The sequence below is a fragment of the Stenella coeruleoalba genome (assembly GCF_951394435.1).
Source record: "Stenella coeruleoalba genome assembly, chromosome: 19".
Taxonomy (NCBI): domain Eukaryota; kingdom Metazoa; phylum Chordata; class Mammalia; order Artiodactyla; family Delphinidae; genus Stenella; species Stenella coeruleoalba.
Window position 1 is genome coordinate 5,206,505 of NC_137165.1, and position 19,188 is coordinate 5,225,692.

At 55.2% G+C, this 19,188-nt stretch overlaps 1 protein-coding gene across 3 annotated transcripts in view; it reads right to left on the minus strand.

Moving 5' to 3' along the window:
- Positions 1 to 48: 48 nt before the first annotated feature.
- ARHGAP44 (Rho GTPase activating protein 44) overlaps positions 49 to 19,188 on the minus strand; it is a 155,112-nt gene continuing 135,972 nt past the window's right edge. For all 3 annotated transcript variants that reach the window (XM_079903866.1, XM_079903865.1, XM_079903867.1), the window contains 5 exons: positions 17,162 to 17,342; positions 9,740 to 9,961; positions 8,098 to 8,243; positions 4,765 to 5,142; positions 49 to 1,268 (listed from right to left, as the gene is read on the minus strand). In XM_079903866.1, coding sequence (XP_079759992.1) covers positions 1,132 to 1,268; positions 4,765 to 5,142; positions 8,098 to 8,243; positions 9,740 to 9,961; positions 17,162 to 17,342 — 1,064 coding nt within the window. In that variant the 3' untranslated portion in view covers positions 49 to 1,131. The remainder of the gene's footprint in view (positions 1,269 to 4,764; positions 5,143 to 8,097; positions 8,244 to 9,739; positions 9,962 to 17,161; positions 17,343 to 19,188) is intronic.

Genomic DNA, 19,188 nt, shown 5'->3' on the forward strand with positions numbered 1-19,188 from the left:
TGCCAGCAAGCGAGCAAAGCCGTTAACGTCGAAAGTTGGCAAATCCCACTGTCGGAGGAGGGTTAGTTTACACTTTCTGTTGGGAAAAATAAGCATTTAAGTTTCTCATTGTACACCTGTACATGGATTTGGGGTGAATGGCTCAAATTAAACAAATATAGATTTCATATATACAAATATTATATCCTGTATAGGCCTGTCTATTGTAAAAGGATAAAACTGTAAGGTTGGGCTTCGCATGCATGACCCGAATCTATTTCTCACTCCCTTCATCCCAGCTGTGACCAGGCTCCCCGGGTCTCCTCCCCGAGGGCTGGGGGGGGGCCTTCGTGGGGAGGGTGAGCAAAGCTCTCCACGCCGCAGGGCCGAGGGCACAGGCCTGGGGTCTCCACGGGCTGGTTTCCCCTTCCTGTCTGAGCTTCGGGTAACAGGGTTATTGCTATTCACCTGGGACCTCCAGAAAGAGGCGACTCCACATCTTCGTGCCCTGGATGCCCCGATGCTCCTGGGCGGCTGCACTTAGCTACACCTAGTGTTCGGGGGGAAGGGGGGCGGCCTGGGGAGCTACCTTAGGACCTTCTTTAAATTCAGAAATAGAAAACCATAAGATAGGAAAGGGAGCTTCAGTCCACGGCGTGGAGAAGTAAAACTGTCAGATGTCGTTTTTAGCCATTACCTGTAGAGCCCACAGATGAAGGTTCGCCCTCCCCTGCGAAGCAGCAGGCCGGTCAGGGCCCCGGGCTTCTCGGCTCCTGTAAGCAAGCCCCCCACCCCGTCCCCGCTCTGTACCATCAGGCTGGTCGCGCAGGACTCGCCGTGGCCGTCAGCTCAGGCGACAGGCAGCCAGGGTGGACCGGCCGCTGGGCCCTCCACGCCCCACCCCGCGGAGGACGTTTCTGAGACACAGGCCCTTGGGTGGACGGGGCTGTCACTTGGCGTGGAGGCTGAAAGGGGGTCAAAATAGGCACAAAGTCGAAAGGCAAAGATGAAACAAAAGGCCAGAGTCCCCACCCGGAGGGAACGCACAAAATCCACGCGGCCGACACCTGCCACACGGGTGTCCGCCACGCTCCAGCCTCGCGGCGGCCGTGACGGCACGGAGCCGCGGGAACACGCGTGTGGCGGCGCCGCTCAGAGGGCCGTGCTCTCGGACTCCGCCGGGTCCCTCTTCTCAGCCACTGAGCGCCGCCGCACGAGCTCCCGGGGACCGAGGCGCAGCGCCGAGCCCAGCTCCGCGTGGATGGAGGGGACGTCCAAGTGGACCAGATCTGGAAGGCGGCAGAGAGAGGCACTGAGGGGGCTGCCCGCCCCCGAGGCGCGGCTGGCGGGCAGGACGGCGCGAGGAGCGGGCAGGGCTTTGGTCACGGAGGGGCCAGCTTGCCAAGCCGGGCCACGTGACACTTACACCCATAAAAGAAGGATGCTCCTGGCTGGGTCTCGGTGACACCTTCTGGGGAATTTCAGGGCTGCCTTTAGTTCCCTAAAGTCTGTGGGGCTAGGGTTACAGGCTGGGGAGACAGCCTTCCCCCAAGTGTGTGAATGAGTGGGGGGGACCTCGCTCAAGACCACAAACGGTACCCTTGGGGTGGCTGGTGGAGGCAGGGCGGGGTCCCCCCTCAAGGCCCCAGAAGTAAGGGGAGCAAACTGCTCCCTGACTGTGGGCACCCCGCCACCCTGGCGCTAGGGAAACCACTCACCTCCAGTTACACCCCTACTTGGGGCACCTAAGGGTCCCTTCCTGGGATGCTCAGGAGAAAGGTCCCTGAGGCAACAGGCTCGGCGTCTGTCCAGACCTCGGCTGGCAGCTCAGTGCAGGCAAGGCCACGGGGCTGCGGGGCCTGGAGGGGCGGCTGCCCCCAGGCGGGCACCGGACAGCCGCTCCCTGAGTCCTTGGGGGCCACAGGGGGCTCAGGGGACCCTGGCATCCTTTGCTCAGGCCTGTTCCTCCCTCCCAGGCCTGCTCAGCCTCCGGCCTCCACACAGCCTCGCTGTCCCTGGGCAGCGCGCTGTCCCGACCGAGGACACGCAGCTGGACGGGGAGCGGCCCTGGGCCACACGGGGTGGGGCACCCCGGTTTCTGCAAAGCGAACCTGCCGCCCAAGGAGGACCACCGCAAGCGGACAGACGTTCAGACACTGTCCTCAAAGACACACAAACATGGACGCTCTGGGACAAAGGTCCTTCTCTCTCCACCCAGCCCCCAAACAGTACCCCCGCCTGACCGAGCAGAGCCTGGGGGTCTGCCGGTGCCTCACCACCGGCCTGGAAGGGCAGCACAAGCCCCGGGGCTTGGATTCTGGATTCAAAGTTTAGTCCCTGTCACCAGGGGAGCGTAACCCCGGGCGGTTTCCTACCCTGCCTGGGCCTCAGCAGTTGCTGGGGGGATAACAGGCGGGAAGGTGCCTGCAGGTGAAGCAGGTGAAGGATGTGCAGCCCCGAGGCGAGCTGCCCAGCTGCCATCCTGGCCGCTCCCTTGGACACCTGAGCCAGAAGGTGACTCAGGTAGCCTAAGCTTGGGGCGGGGAGAAGGCCCACTGGCTGCCGGGAAAGGGGAGGCCTGTCTCTGTGTCAGAGGCCCCAGAAGGGCCTGTCCCGGGGCCCATGTGGGCGCCGGACGCCCTGGAGCTGTGGCTGTCAGGGGTCTGCAGCCCGCAGCTCAGCAGCTTCCCTGGGGGGTCTGGGGGGGACCCTCCCCTGCTTTGCTCTGGCTGCCCCTTTCTGACTGAGGCCAAGACACTTGCTTCCTCCGGCTTCCTTCCTGTTCTTGCCTTAGTTTTCCTTTTGAGCATCTACTTACAGGAGGAGGAGACCAGGCAGAAACTGGTAGCAAAGGCTCTCAGAGTATTTCATTGAATGGGACAGAAAGGCCCTGGCTGGCTCTATACACTGGAGAAAAACAGCTCAGGGTAAATTCTAGAACGAACACTGTGGACTCTTCAGGATTTGCCAACCGTCCTAGCCGGAACTCAGGCTCCAGGCCCCGCGGTGAAGGATGCAGCCATGGCAGCAGGCGGGTCCTGTCCCCGGGGCCCTTCCCTGAACCAGGGGTGCACATGCACCTCCCCGACACTGGGCACCTGTCGGTAGCAAGTCAGCCAGTGACACAAGGACACACGGGATGAGGGACAGGGCTGTCACCCCCTCAATTTAAACCAAAATGGGTGGGGGGAGCAGCTGGGATTAGGTGACTGGCCAGAGAAGGGGAGGGAGGCCTGTTTCTCCCCCATCTCCTCCCTCAGAAAAGAAAGGAGGAGGCCACTGAGCCTCAAGGCCGCGGAGGCTGCCGTGCAGGTCGGGGTGCATGCAGAGCGCGGGGCTGCGGCCTGGCTGCGAGCGGAGGGGCGAGGCCGGGACCGCTTACCCTGGAATCCCCCTCACGTATCCACAGCTGCGGCCCCCGTGTCACACAGCTGCGAGGACACAGCGACAGGATTCAGAGAAAGGAATAAATACGATGAGACGAATGGAACACGGACCATGCCCAGCATCACAGTCAGACGGACCACAGTAAACCATCACCGACCACGCGGCTCAGACCCCCGCCCGCCCTGCGGGACTACGGGCCAGGCTGCCGCCGCCAGAGGACATCGGGACAGGACAGACGGGGCACGAAATGACTACTAAAGGGCAGTCGCTCTGAGCCGGGCAGGAGGGAGGGGGCCGTCACACCTCCCCTGGGCCCCTCCCATCCATCAAGGGCTCCTCGAGAACCACCAGCGGGAAGTGGTGCTCACTGGTTAGAACGTTTCCTTAGCTTTGTATAAGCCTCAGGGTGGGTGGAGCACCCGGACCTGCACTGTTTATCACAGCAAAGATAGAGCAGCCGCATCACCGGAAGGCCTCTCGGCACAGTGTGCGCCTCCGCCCCACCGCGCACGCGCGCCGGGCCGGCCCCTCCTGCGCAGCGAGGCGCAAAGCCCGCAGGCTCACCTCCAGCTGATCGAGGGGAAAACGGCGCGCCTGGAGAGGGACGTGGCGGCAAAAGCACGACCCGTTAGAAGTCCCAGGGCACCCGGGACCCAGGGCCAAACTGCTCTCTCAAGAGTGTGTGTGTGTGTGTGTGTGTGTGTGTGTGTGTGTGTGTATCTGGTGTACATGTGTGTATGTGGTGTGCATGTGTGTGATGTGTGTATGTGGTGTGCATGTGTGTGTGTGGGGTGTGTGTGTGTATCTGGTGTACATGTGTGTTTGTGGTGTGCATGTGTGTGGTGTGTGTATGTGGTGTGCATGTGTGTGGTGTGTGTATGTGGTGTACATGTGTGTATGTGTGGGGTGTGTGTGTGTTATGCTTACACACTTTCCTGGAGGAAAACAGCTCGTCTTTGACTTTAAATTTAAAGCAAAACTAAATTTAGTCCTCGTGGGCTTCTCCAATCAGGGGGCAGCATCTTTTCTGAAACTGACCGTATTTCTAAACACGTATTGCTAGAAAAACAGTTTTCTAATAAGGCTTCTTTAGCGACGAGGGAAAAAACAGCCTCTGCTCTGCCTTCACAATCCAGCCACCCTGCAGCAGCCCCTCCAAGGACGCAGGTGCTCAGCCCCCAGGTGAAGAGTGGGACCAGAACCCTGGGCTGGCGGGTGTTCAGGTGGGAGCGCCCCTCCCCGCCCCCCCGCAGGACAACCGGCCACCAGGGCTTTCCACGGCCTCACGGGGGCTTCTAAGGAGACCAGCCCGGGTGCCACACGCGTGGCACAGCAGGGCCATCCCTGGCAAGCAGGGTGCACTAAGGCTCACGGAGACGCTGCACGCGCGGCGGTTACCTGTGGACATGCTCTCCCCGGGGGACACGCCGTCCAGCGCGGGTTGCTCAGACTGCGGGCTGGAGGCTGTGAGGCTGACGGCGGGTGGCTCGGGGGGCGGCAGCGTGGGCCTCTGCCGGGGCTTCGGAGTGGGCCGCGACTTGCTGAGAGCGCCCACGAAGCCGGAGGGGGAGGCCAGCGGGGGCGCCGCGGCCGCCGGGGAGAGCTGGCCCGAGGCCAGGGAGTACCCCGGGGGGCAGCTCAGTCCGTAGGGTGATGGGGTGCTGGGGGGCGTGGGGGACAGGCTGAGTGGGGACGGCTGGCCGGCAGGCGTCTCAGGCAGGGACCCCGGCTGGCCAAAGGGGACCTTGGGCGGAATGGGCGCCAGCTTCTTGGACACTGAAAGAGGAGGCACAGAACACGGGGTTCGGTGACACCCATCATCCCTGTGGCTGCCAGCGAGCTCTCCCCCGCCTCCACCCCCAACTCCTGCCACGCTGAGAGCAGCCAGCACCGTTTCTTAACATTCACCTAGAACCGCATATCCGCCCATCTGTTCACTCATTTCTCCTCCTCTCCCCTGGATTCCTGCTATGATCAGCACACCCCCCCACCCACCCCAGCCAAACGGGAGAACACATTTCCCACGCCCAGGCCGCGGGGGGTGGGGGGGCGCTCCGAGGAGGGCGGAGTCTGGGACGCAGCGACCGGGACAGGACGACTAGGGATTGGCTTGCGGCAGTGGACCCCGGACAGAGCAACCGTCCTCGGGGCGGGAAGCTCTGACTTTTGGCTGAACCTGCCCAGTGGCTCTGGGATCCCGTAACGGTGACCTATGACCAAGTCCTCTGGCCGCAGAGGCCCAGAGCCTCCATCATGCTGCCTGTCTTGCCCTGCGCTTCCCTTCAGTCCTGCGGACTTGCCTCAGAAATGTTTTCCCTTCAAGAACCCTGGGTGTAGACGTGTACAGACCTGCACTGTCTGTTCTAAGTGCATCACTGCCCCCACCCCTCTGCACCGCCTTCATTCCCCTCTTTTTATTTACTTAGTCATGCTAAAGGGTGACAAACGCATTATGCCTTTAAATGGAAAGGAACTGGCGAGGATGACAAATTCTAATATTTAGAAGATCCCTTGCTGGACAAATGGCTCGAGAAAGTGATCACTCATCTCTCAGACTGAAGGCTGGCTGTGGGTAGCACTTACTCTCGAGGAAACTGTCTTTTTAAGCCCTCAAGGAGGCATCGTTTTCCCCCCTACTCCCCACCCCGCCGACGGAACAGAATCTATTCCAACGATGCCTCGTGCACCTCCCTGGCTCCTTGGTGCGGAAAAGTAAGGGTCCCGCTCTCCTGAGTCCCATCAACTTGGGTTCAAATTCCTATCCCGTCTCACCTGCTGCAAGCTGGGGGATCTAGTCTGTGTTCCACAACTACTGAAGCCTGCATGCCTAGAGCCTCTGCTCCACAACAAGAGAAGCCACCGCAATGAGAAGCCCGCGCACCGCAACGAAGAGTAGCCCCTGCTCGCTGCAACTAGAGAAAGCCCACGCGCAGCAACAAAGACCCAACACAGCCAAAATAAATTTTTAAAAAATAATAAATAAATAAACCTTTTGTATGCACTGGAAAGAATCCCATTTCCTCCACAGTACTGTAATCATTACATGGGATCATGTGTGTCAAGCACCACAGCCATGACTTAAAACCACTTCTCAGCCCTACTGGCTGATGCAGGCATTACGCGCTTCTCATCCAGTGGAGACTCTAGGGGTCAGTGCTTGAACACGTCTTCCCTCGAGGGAGCCGGAAGACGGGGGATGCAGTGACATCACCGTGATGTCTGCGGTGACATTTACCACCCCAGGCAGGGACAGGCCTAGGTCATGCTGTAAGACTGTAGGCACCTCGTCAAAAGACTGAGGGGGTACGGAACAAAACTCAGTGTGCCACTTGCGGGCAAGGGTGTGCCTTTCAAATGATGGTGCTGAGCTGCTGAACGTCACCTGGGAAACCCCTGCCTGGGTCCAATGGGCTGTGAAGAACGAGAGGGCCAATGTCCCACTGGCTTTGGGGAGCCGCGTGGCCTGGAGCCCCGACCCCACTGGACAGGAGAACAGCCTAGTCATCACCCTGCCTGCACAGCTGGGGGAGGGTTAAAAGCCGTGTAAACTAAGACGGCCAGAGAATTCCATCAGGACCACAAGGGAATCGTGTTATTGCTGGCTAAAGCCCTGGCGCGCTCAAATCCCTCCACTGCCACTTTGGCCAACCTCCTGTGTTGCAAGGTGCCCTCACGTGACCCTCGGTGTCCTGAGCTCACCACAGGCGGTCCAGCAGCAGCACCCTTGTGCTACGGTTCCACGTTCACCTGTCTGCAGAGGCCATGTCTCCTGCTCTGTTAGAGCCTCGGGGCTCTCTACACATAGCAGAGGCTCAACAAACATTTGTAGGGCGTATAAGGGATGAAGGGGGGTGAGTAGGATGGAAGGGCTGGGTGAGGGCAGGCTCGGATGATGGGCTCACACAGCAGCCCGCAGCCGGGAGGGGCCCTGTGTCGGGATAGGGAGAACCAGCCCGGTCCCACGTCCCGGAGCTAAAGGCACACGAAGCCGGACAGGCCTGAACTGAGAACAGATCAGACAACGTGCTGTGTTAAGCACCTTATAGACTTCGTCATGACACAAGGTGAACAAAAAGCTGGCTCTGATTAACACACGTTCCAGGCAGCCCCCATTTATGAAATATCACCATGGAGCATGTCTCGGCTTTGGGGAATCATTTCAGGGAGAATAACAGGGCCTTCTGCAGAGGGTTTCAGTGGCAGAAATCTGGGGTGGGCAGCTCATGGACCAGTGGACAAATGCTCAGGCCTCCACTAAAGAAATATCAAAGGGCAGGCCTCCTGCAGAAACAGTCTCAATTCCGCCTCTGTGTCCCCTTCTACAAATAATCCAGGGGTAGGCAGCTGGGCTGGACCCCAGCTGGGGCAGGGGGCTCCTGGGGAAGACTCCACGCTGCATTTTAAACGGTGGTGGGAAGCCTGGCAGAGTCGATGGAGACACGTGTCACCCTGGGTGATGGTTCTGCAGAAAGGTCCTGGTGGACGGGAAGCAGAGCCCCGTGTCTGCCCCCACCACACCCCCGAGCCCACTGTTCAAATAAGTAAACCGAGGACTAACGATGCAACGACCCCTCTTGGGGTTGGCTCACTTCCCAAAGCTCTCAGGCGCAGTAATTTTTCATGAAACCAGTTTCTAAGTCTCCGTGAGAATGGAGGGAAATGCTTCCAGGCGGTGTGACAGCTCTCTGGCCCGAGCCCCCCAAGCCCCCCGAGCCGGCGGCAGTGACATACCCTTCCGGAGGGTGTGAGGACTCTGGTCTGCGGGCAGCGGGCTGGGGCTGGCGCCCGGCTGCATCGCTGCACTGGGCGTCCCCTGGCTGGAACCTGGACTTCCTTTCTGCCCAGATCCTGGAGAAAGTTCCTTGCTTTTAGAAGTGCTGAAACACAGGACAAAAGAAAGCCCCTGAACTCAGGTAACGTCAGCATCAGCGCTGTGAACGGAACACGTGTTCCTCTAGGCAGGTATGGTCCTCTCAGCCCTTCTGAAAGCCTTCCAAGATGCCCACGGAGGTGACCGGCCTCTCCTGGGGCTCTGAGGGCCTGGGTTCCACCCTCATCCCCGTGTGGCACCCGTGGCCAGCTCCCTCTCCTGGCCTCTGCTCTCTCTCCAGCAGGAGACCATCCCAGCAAGTCTCCTATTTGTCCATTTCCTCTGCCAGCCATCAGCTGCCGCTTCCTGCTGACTCCCTCTCCCCTCCCACATCCCTCAAACGAAACTGAAGCCCATGAGTCCCAGCCAGAGCTGGCGACCCCCCGTCCTCTCCAGTGGAGCTATCAGGGTCACTACCCTCCCCCCCCCAACTCTGACTGTCACTTCCCCATTTCTCAGGGAAAACACCTTCTACTCATTTAAAAAAAAACAACAAAAACCCCTGCAATCCCTTCGCTTAGGGGGTTGGTTTTTGTGTGTGTGTGTGTCTGTGTGTGTGTCTGTGTGTGTCTCTGTGTGTGTGTGTGTCTGTGCTCGCACGTGTACATGCAAAGACTGGCTTGAGAGGTTCGGCTTCCCAGAGTCTCCAAGGTGTTTTCAGCGGTGGCTATGGAGGGACACTGCGCACCCTAACAGAACGCACGGTGCCTCTGAGTGAAGAAACTTTCCTGCTTCTTCGAACTGCTGCTTTAGGACAGACAGAAACAAACGGCAAAGCAGTCTCCTGTGCAATCCCCACTCCTAGAATCTCCTCTGACCACGTCCCTTTCAAGGAAGGGCCAGGGATGGCCTCCTTCGCCCGCGCCCCTGGGTGCGAACGACCACACGCCGTGACGTGTGCCTTGATGGCTCAGATGGCGTTTTTCATCTTTGGAGCGACAAGGGCTGCCCTGCATAAATGTTCATGGAACTAGCGCTGGAATGAGCATGCTTCCCGTCTTCTTTCTTCCTCTGCAAGAACGAGACGCAGTCACACCACAGGCTGCCAAGATCACCAGGCCCAGCATGACCACGGCACCTCCATTCTTTACCTGATTTGCACCCATTTTAGCAGTAAAATGGTCCCTATGCGTCTAAAGGTAGAGGAGAGGAAGGGAGAAACACTGAAATTCTAAATTTCAAAACAGGGAAGCTGTAATAGCATAGGAGGGGGACACAGGGAGCCGGGGACTCAGATTCCTCGCCTGGCCTTAGCAAGCCTGGCCTTAGCAAGCTGTTCTGGGAAAGCCTGGCCTCCATCTGATGATAATCCAGGGGTCTGTGAATGCCTTACCTGCTGCAGAAGCCAAACCAGGATGCTTAGAAAAGGGGGGAAATGACCAACTCCAAGAGGCTTTGAGTGGGTGCAGCAAACCCAGAGCAGCACTGCGGTCTGTGCACCGCAGGCCAGGCTGACCCAGGCCGGGGGGGTTGGTGGGGGGAGGACGACAGCGCCCTGCTTACCTGATCCGCTCAGCCCCGGGCTGGAGGCCGAGGCCGGATGGAGAGAGCGCGGGCACCGCGGGGCCGTCGGGGGGCTGCTCCGGGAGGGGCGACGGCAAGGGCGGGGCGAGCTCCGCGGATGGGGCTGGGGGCTGCATGGTGGGCGGGGCGCAGGACGCCTTCCGGCCGGCCGAGGAGCCTCTTCGAGCCACCCACGACGTGTCCATGACCCTCACGCCCATGCTGGCCAGGGACAGAGAGACCCCAGGCTTAGCCGCGCGCGCGCCGGGCGCCGGGGTTCCCACCCCCACCAAGCGCCCCGCAGCGCAGCCCGAGCATCTCCTGGACCAGGGAAGCGAGGCAGCTGCCAGCCGTGCTCCACGGACAGAGTTGCTCGAGCATCCCGGCGGCTCCAGGCGGGGCTCCCACCAGCGGCCCGGGCACCGCTGGCCTTAGGACCACTGCCTGCCCAACGAGCTCCCCAGAATCCAAGCTTCCCTCAGAGCAGAGAGCGGCCTCACTGGGGGGGCACCCACTCCTCCCAAGTGGGAGGTGGAGGTGGGCGGGACAGCGAGGGAGGGGCAGCCTCAGGCCACCACAGGGCACCAGCCAGCAGGGGACAGCTAAACATCCATCTTTCTTCTTTCTGCCGCTTGGGGGCAGACGCGGGACTCCTGCGCCAGCCCCAGGGTGCTGGCTGAGCTACAACCTCCGCAGGGCCTACACGGCAGGGAAGGGCTGGGCTGATCGTGCCTCTGCTCAGGCTCCACCCCGACTCCACTTTAACGAGGGGAAGACAGACAGCTTCGAGTAAATCGGCCAAAGCAACCAGCCACACACATTCACCCCCTTGCAGAGCTCCCTAAGGCACCGCTCGCTTAGTGGTCAGAGACTGAGCGTGGCCTCGTAGCTACCCAAGGATACCGTACCTTTGGATTTTCCTAAGGCTGCAGGGACAGAAACATACAGATATTAGTGTGGAAAAGACTGCGCCCTCCTTGGGACACACAGCTTGTCCCTGTCAAGGTCTGTCTTGTCTCTTGTGTCTGTCAAGGCTAAGCCTGGGGCTTTTACTGAAATTGTTTTTGGTCTTTCCAGTTAAAGTGACTTTGTACGGGTGAAAAATCATCCTACCGCTGCAGGGGAGTAAAGAGAGAAGCCAAAGAGCTGACACTGGTCAGGAATAAGGGAGGAAAAAAATCCATGGAAGCGGCAGTCCGCTCTCTTCTCAGTTAATGATTTAGAAGGTGGTTGATGCCTTCCTCGGGTCTAGGAGGTAACTGGTTCCACGGTACACAGTCAAGGCCTTCACTGACTAAGGCCAGAGCCAATCCTTCCAGTATCAAGGGAGACACGGACCTTCACGCAGGGAGAACACCAGCCAGCACCGGTCTCCCCTGCGTACGTGCACAGACGGTCGTACTCACACCCACGCTGGTCAGAAGCAAAGAACTATTACACCATGACATTCTAGCCACCTCACAGAGGGGCAGCAAGAGTCACAGAAAAGGTCCACGTTTGGGGATCGGCTGTAGCAGGTGGGATGTGGGTCCTTTAAGGAAATGTACGGGGACGGACCCTCCGTGAGGCGCACAGAGGAGAACGATGCTACAGCCGCGCACATAGGGGACGGACGGCTTCTGACACACTTTCCCCTGGGGGCGGGGACCCAGAGACCCCTTCCTGTCGAGTGTCACTGTTAATATTTCTCATCTCCAAGGCATCTTGGGGGCGGTCAGTCTCTCTCCAGGACCCACCTTGCAAGTCATCTTGCTTCTGAGGACCCTCCACCGATACACAAGCACCTTCTGTACGAGATCCAATCACCCCTGGAGGCCACTCAAAACTCTGGGACAGGGTCCGACTGCGCCCCCCGGTATTTAAAGTGGGCTGCAGGGGGGTATCAAACTATGCCCCTTGGGCTTCCAAGTTTATCAGGCTGAAAACGAGCAAACGGCTTAACATTCCACTTGGGGAAGCAAGCTGATACCACTCAGCTGCAGTGTCGGCAAGGAGGGCGGGATTTATCCCGTGGTGACCAACAGAAGCCCTAGAGGCTGGGGGTCTCGCGCTGTGCTCTCTTCCTTACCCTGTTATCTCTCACTTAGGAAGACCTTCCCCATCTGGGATGGGGGGCGTGGGCTTTGGGATCAGGGCTGGTGGGGGACACCTTCTATTTCCAAACACACCTTCCAGCACTGGTGACCCCAGACACCAGGCTCCCTGGTGATCTTCTCCTGGCTTACCCAGGGGAGGGCATGGTCGGGGGGGAGGACCAACGAGACCCGCTACATATCACCATCGGCAAAGCACCAGCAACCAACAGTCCAGAGGTGAAACGCACACGCCTGCTTTTATAAAGAGACGGCTGTGCCGACTGTGATCACCACTCTCCCAGCGGAAGTGACTTTCATATGGGAAGCCGCGTCCTCTGTGTCCAGGAAACACACATCAGAGGTTCACTGACATTTTCAAAAGGCAATAAAAATCTTTTTTTTCTTTCTCAAGTCTTTGTATAGAAATACACTTCTATTTCACTTGGGTAAGTATCTAGGGATAGAATGGCTGCATCGCATGGTGGGTCAATGTTTAACTTTTGCAGAAACTGCTGAACTGTTTTCCAAAGTGGTTGTTCTATTTTACAGTCCTGCCAGTATTCTGTGAGCGTCCTAGTTCCTTCATATAAAAGGCAAGAAAAATCTTTACAGAGCGAATCAATCACAGGGGCAACAGCAAGACGCTCAGAGGCCTCAAAGCATATTACGTTCAGAAGCAAATGAAGATTCGCTTGGAAGATTGGTAGATGTCAGTGTCTGAACGTCTAGCTAGAACTCCATCCAAAGACAAAAATGACAAAATTGCTTGGCCTGCTGCTGAGAGGGGGGAGCTATTCAGAGGTGGAAGAATACAACCAGATTATGTAAGCAGGTCACAAGTTTCTGCTCATTGTTTTATCACGTAAAGCAGCAACAGTCGCCAGAATCAAAGAACTTGTGTGTTATTTAAAAATAACTGGGACTTCCCTGGTGGCGCAGTGGTGAAGCATCCGCCTGCCAGTGCAGGGGACATGGGTTCAAGCCCTGGTCCGGGAAGATCCCACATGCCGCGGAGCAACTAAGCCAATGCGCCACAACTACTGAGCCCGCGTGCCACAACTACTGAAGCCCGCGCGCCTAGAGCCCGTGCTCCGCAACAAGAGAAGCCACCGCAGTGAGAAGCCCGCGCACTGCAACGAAGAGTAGCCCCCGCTCGCCACAACTAGAGAAAGCCCGCGCACGGCAACGAAGACCCAACACAGCCTAAATAAATAAATAAATAATAAAATAAAATAAGAATGACCAAGTTCAATCAATCAGAAACAACCAACTCCCTCAGAAGTCACTGCACAGATACCCACATCTCGTATGGATGTCAAAGATTTCCCACAGCCACTGCTTCCGGTGAAAACGAGAGGAGCTTGGTTTTCGGACCCCTTTATGGCTGAATCAAGGGAGAAGCGAGAAACCAGAGGCCAGGAAGAACCTCTGAGAAGCAAAGGGTTTGGAAATCAATAAGCAGGAGGCAGGGGCACGTGGCAGAGTCCAGGAGGGCACCTGGGCAGAGCCTCCCTTCTGGACTTCCTGGGTCTTCTCAAGAGGGAGCCAGGTGATGGGAGGCGAGCGCCCGCAGCATGTGGGGAGCTGACCCTGAGACGCGTGGCTCCCTGTAGGGTAAGGTGACGAGGGGCAGGGAATTCAGGCTTCTCACGCCTGCTCGCCCTCAGGATTAACGCAGGGCAGCTGGCAAACCCTCACCTTGGCGAGGCAGCCCCGCTGAAGCCTACTTCACCCTGCTTCACTCCTCCCAGTCTACAGGGACCTCACGTTTGCAGGGAACTTACCCTAAGCTGCACTTTGTATTTTTCCATGAGAGACTGTATCATGGAACAGGTCTCCTTGATTCAGGAAACGGAATGGCATTCCTGTTTTAAAGTCTGTAACCTGGCAGGCCACACAGGGAAAAGAGAAGATCTAGGACCTTAAAAATTAGGAGAAAAAGGCCTGCCCCAGGGAAAAAAAAAAAAATTCTGAAAGTTGGAGATTCCAGCATAAGAACAGGTATCTACAGAGAGAACACATGTATGACTGAGAACAGAAGTTTGCTGTGGACCATTCCAGGTGATGAGCTGTCAGGAGTTAGTGGCTGTTTTCTTTTGGCCTCTGTAGGGTTGACATCTGCCATGCTCTTTTTATTTTATTCATTTTTGGCTGTGCTATGCGGCACGTGGGATCTTAGTTCCCTGACCAGGGATTGAACCCGTGCCCCCTGCAGTGGAAGCGCAGAGTCCTAACCACTGGACCGCCAGGGAAGCCCCCTGTCATGCTGTTTTTGAATCCTGGTCAGGAACAGTCCTAACCAGAGATGTCAGCCAACGTATGGCTTTGAGGTATTCAAGTCTACACAGATCGGAAAGGTTGAGATTTTTGTTCTAGAGATCAGTTACACTTGGGAAAAGAGAAAGGAGGAAAGAAAATCTGGTATCTCCTCAAAACCCACAGAAGCTTTGGGAGTTCCCGCACCGTTTAGGGTGAACTTGGAGGTCGGGGAGCAGTGGCAGGACGGGTGCCAAGGTGAATGATGAATAAGAAGGATCCTAAAAATCCTGGCTTGGCCTTGTCTAAGGCCAAAATCCGGTACTTCCAGCTCCTCTAGGGATAATTCCTCTCCTAAATGCCTAACAACAAAGTTTCTTCACCTCCCCAGTACAAATAAAACCTGGGGTCACCTGGCAACAGTTCACAGACCTGGTCTCAGCAGCCACAGATGTGTAAATCCTGGAAATGTGGAAGCAGAGGCAGGGCCTGGGCCAAGAATGCACCCCCCAAAGGCCCAGCTGACCAATCCAACCCCCGCATATGAGTCAAGGTTTCCCCCGGTCCCCAGAACTTTCTAGGTAAGCTTGTTTTACCCCAGGTTCGGGCTCTCTCTGAAGTAACATTCCTGCACCCCCCTGTCCACGACATAAACCCCTTTCAGGGTGGCTGTCTCTTGAAGGCTCTCTGTCCTTCCACTAGGTCTGCAGAGGACCTCAACATCCACAACTGAAAAAAACAGGTCCCTTGGAACATGAGTTCTGACCGTCTCGTGACAACAGGCTTTGTGACCTAATAAACTCGGGAAATGACGCCACAGGCCCTTGTGAAGATGCATGGCACGTCACAGCGCGTAAAAGACCCTGAGAAGTCACACACTCAAGAAAGGGGTTTCGACGTGTTGAATCCTGTGTTTCAGGAACACATGAGACCCCAGATTTCCCTCTCCTTGCCTCCTGCCCCAACATAACCTAGCATTAGTGGAACTAGCGTTCCACAGAGCACTGTTCAGATCGCTCCCGAACTTCTCAATTACATGTGCTTATTCCAAATTACAGAATGTCCAGGCTAAGGTCCGGGGGCAGGGGCGCTGGTGAGACAAGACCCCTGCAGGGCAGTTTCAAGCACAGGCTGAGGAGGAGTCACGCACTGAACTGAGCTCTGAGGGAGGCCGCTAGCCCTGGTGTAAATACCCTCGTGGATTCGGGGGCTGCTGTCGGCTGGCCCTGGTGGAGGCCCCTTAAGGATGAGAACGCAAGTGAAGTGGCTACAGGCACATCGGGTTTCAGGACGGGAAAGAGCAGCTGCACCGAGCTGCACGGGGGCAGAACGTTAGTATCCTTTTTTATTTTTTAAAGCTTGTTCTGATTATCTTTAGTTGCATAACAAACCACCCTCGAAATTCGGTAGCTTATTGATCCGGGCCACAAATCCACAATTTGGGGAGAGTTTGGCAGGGACAGATTGACTAGTCTGCACAGCACTGAGGTGGTTTGACTTGTGTAGTTCTGGCCTCTGCGTACCCCTAAAAACCCTCTGGTGGTAAGGCCCCAGCAGCATCTGGAAAGCTGCCTGCAGCCCCTGGGGCCCCAGTGGGATGGCAGTCTGTCCACGGAAATCCCAATGACCCCTGGCTCTTTATACTAAGAAGACCACACTGCAGGGGCCAGTGGATGTCGAACGCCCTGAGATTCCACAGTGATAACTTTCTCATGGAGGTCACCTGGACGGCTCTTCAGAGGGGACTGGGAATCAGGGTGGAGCCCACCTCTGATGCAGAAACACTTGGGACCAAAGGACCAGAACTGCCCCTCCAGGGCATCCCCCACCCTACCACAAGAGACACTTCACACAGGAACTGAGTCGCTTAAAACTGAGTTTTAAAAACAAATTCCAATGCATTTGCTAGGTCTCTCGCTCTTTCTCTGCATCTCTGTCTCTCTCCCCCCTGAGGCAAAGATCAGATTTTAAGTATGCTCTTTTTTTTTTATATAGATTGGTGAAATCTCCCCCTACTCCCTTTAACTTCTAAGAATTTCCAGCTTTTCTTTCCCCACCAGACAGAATACAATGAACAACAGCGCAGAGCAGAGAAACACCCCGCACCTGCCTCTCACGGGAAGGGTCTCTGGTGGGAAAGGGAACGAGCAGGGACACTGGACCTTGTGAACACTCCCCATCATCACAGGACACAGGTGTGGGTCTCCAAGGTCGACTCCCACTCAGAAGAGAAGAGGGGTGGAAAGTAAGGCTCACGTACCTCCACAGTTCTGGGTTTTTCAACCTTTCCTCTGTAGGTCACATGAGCCGATGACTCAAGCCCACGTACGTGGGTGCCAGGGCTGAGCTGACACCTCCCACGGATCAGCTGTGCTCGTTAGGAAACCTGTTTACGCCCATTTGACTTCTTATGGAATCACATCATGCAATTACATATTATGTGAACTGATTTAACGTGGGTGCAAGAGGGTCATTCCTATGCGAATTAAGCTGGGCCCATTTATGAGTCTCGTAACAACCGCATCGAAGTAGGTGTAGGTGTCGATCATAAAAGACGGGAAAACAACTCTCGGAAACTTACAAGCATTTTACACTCAGATGGCTTCAAGGTTTAGGTTTTCAATCTGTTTTAAAGAGATTGAACCTGGGAATGTTAAACTACACACTGCAGGAGTGACTGATGCAAGAATGTTGCTGAGGGGCGCAGACGAGCAGACCCATCGTCAGAATAGAACCGCTGAAGATTTGAGAATTGATGTACATTTGTAAATTTTCAGTCAAAATAAAGCGTTTAGTATCTTTTTTTTTCAGTGTCCCCTTTTGACCCACTTTTTTTTTCTTTTGATGAGAACTAATCAATACTGATCACAACTGTCAGCTCGGAAGGCTGCACTTACTTCCGTCCTGAAGGGTGGGAAGCGAGCCTAGCACCCTGAACAGCACAGATGGAGGCATCAAGAATGAACTGACGTGCTACCAGACACAACCCACTCAAACTGCTGCTGGTAAGTGCAGCCTTCCTGTCATCCCATCTGAATCAACCCCTCCGTCCCACAACCCCCAACACTGAGAAAGGGATGCTAGTTCATACCCATCCTTTTTGTAAAACTCCAGCATCATGTTATCCGTGGCAACGCTGAGGGGCCGGCGGGCCTGCTCGGGCTGGCGCCGGTCGGCAGGGTCCATGTCTGGGGAGGGCATCGAGCTGTAGTTGGCATTGTGGTTCACGTGCACCGGACTCCCGTAATTGCCCGTGATGTTGAACTCTATCTCTGCGGGGAAGACAGAATGGGTGCACATGGTCTGTGGGTCAGCCATAGCCTTCCTGGGCAGGAGGGAGATAGCAGAGATGGCCACTTCTTTATGTGTCACCCCTGAAAACCTTGTCCCACGGTTCAGTGTTAGATCATCTATTGATATTAATTCATCTTAATATAATTCATCCTATTACCAGGTGAACACATATGCTCACCTAGCGTGTAATATGATGGGCATTTAATAAAGCATTTTTCATCTGTGATTCACAAAACAAATTTAGCCAAATAGGAACAGATGGGTACTTTCTTTTTGAAAAAGGCAAAATAATCTATCTCAAACCTCATGTGTAAAAGTGAAATGCCAGAGCAACCTAAATCATATCAGGAAAAAGAGCAATGCCCACTCTCAACACTGTTATTTGACACTACTGAAGAAGTGCTAGCCAATGCAATTAGTCAAGAAAAGAAAATAACAGGCAATATTATTATCTGTAGATGATGATGATGTCTTTCTGGAAAACCAAAGAGAAAAAGAAATTTTAAAGGATTAGAAACAGAAAGAGATCTAAGATTGCAGGCTATCAAATGGATTCCAGTCTCATCCTTTCCCGGTCACAGCCTATTTATGTGCCATGACAGTGAATGAGCACAGAACTTACAGAATTATGCCTTTCACTCCTACCTCCTATATTTCTTTATCCTGATTTCCTAGCCTCACCCGACTGTGTCATCAATTGAACTCACAGTCAAAACACATGAAGCCAAAAGACAATCAAACCTCTTTAATGTTAGATCAGCACTAAGTGATTACTTCTGATGAACAGAGCAGAGAATTATTAATATTATATCCCCACGAGTTAATAGTCTGTTGTTGCACAGCCAAAAGCATACCCTTAATATTTACTAAACGTAAGGCACAGTACTTTTTTAAAAAGCTAACACTGAATGTAATGTAACAACTGCTGTCTGTCTCTTCAAAGCTGTCACCACTGCGAGTCATTCCCTTATCCAATGGTGCTTCCACGCTAAGAACATTTATGAAACTCCATCTTAGGGAGCTGTCTTGAGAGCTTCATTTTGAATGAGGTACAAAAAAAGAATCTTGTTGCCTCTGAGCCCCGTCTTCACATGCCGAGGGCAACTCCAAGGACACAGCCTAGCGCAATGAACGGATGGCACCCAGGTGATCCCTAAGCCCGGAATAAAAGTTCATGTTCATCTGCAAGCCACTCTCTCACTTTGTCCCAGCTTACCCTTCCCCTCCCCGTGTCCTCAAGTCCATTCTCTAGTACTACCAAACGTAAAACAGATAGCTAGCGGGAAGCAGCCACATAGCACAGGGAGATCAGCTTGGTGCTTTGTGACCACCTAGAGGGGTGGGATAGGGAGGGTGGGAGAGAGGGGGATGTAAGAGGGAGGAGATATGGGGATATATGTATATGTATAGCTGATTCACTTTGTTATACAGCAGAAACTAACACACCATTGTAGAGCAATTATACTCCAATAAAGATGTTAAAAAATATATATATGTAAAGGAGGCATGACTATTGCCAAACAAAAGAAAAAAGTTCATGTTCACCTCAAATCCAGGTTCATCTTCTGCATCTACAGAGCATAACATCTCTCTTTTTTTTTTTCTGCTTCAGCATTTCATGATTGACAGATTTAAAGAAACTATGGTGTAGATGTTAGACCAATAAAATCTGAGGGCCTGGTTAGCACAGCACCTTCAGGCCAGAATTTCCCTTGACCAGGGATGAGAGTAAGAAGCTGACATGACTCGACCCCATTTTGAGTGGTGTATGTGTGCGTGTGTGTGTGTGTGCGTGCGTGTGTGCGCATGTGTGCACGTGTGCTT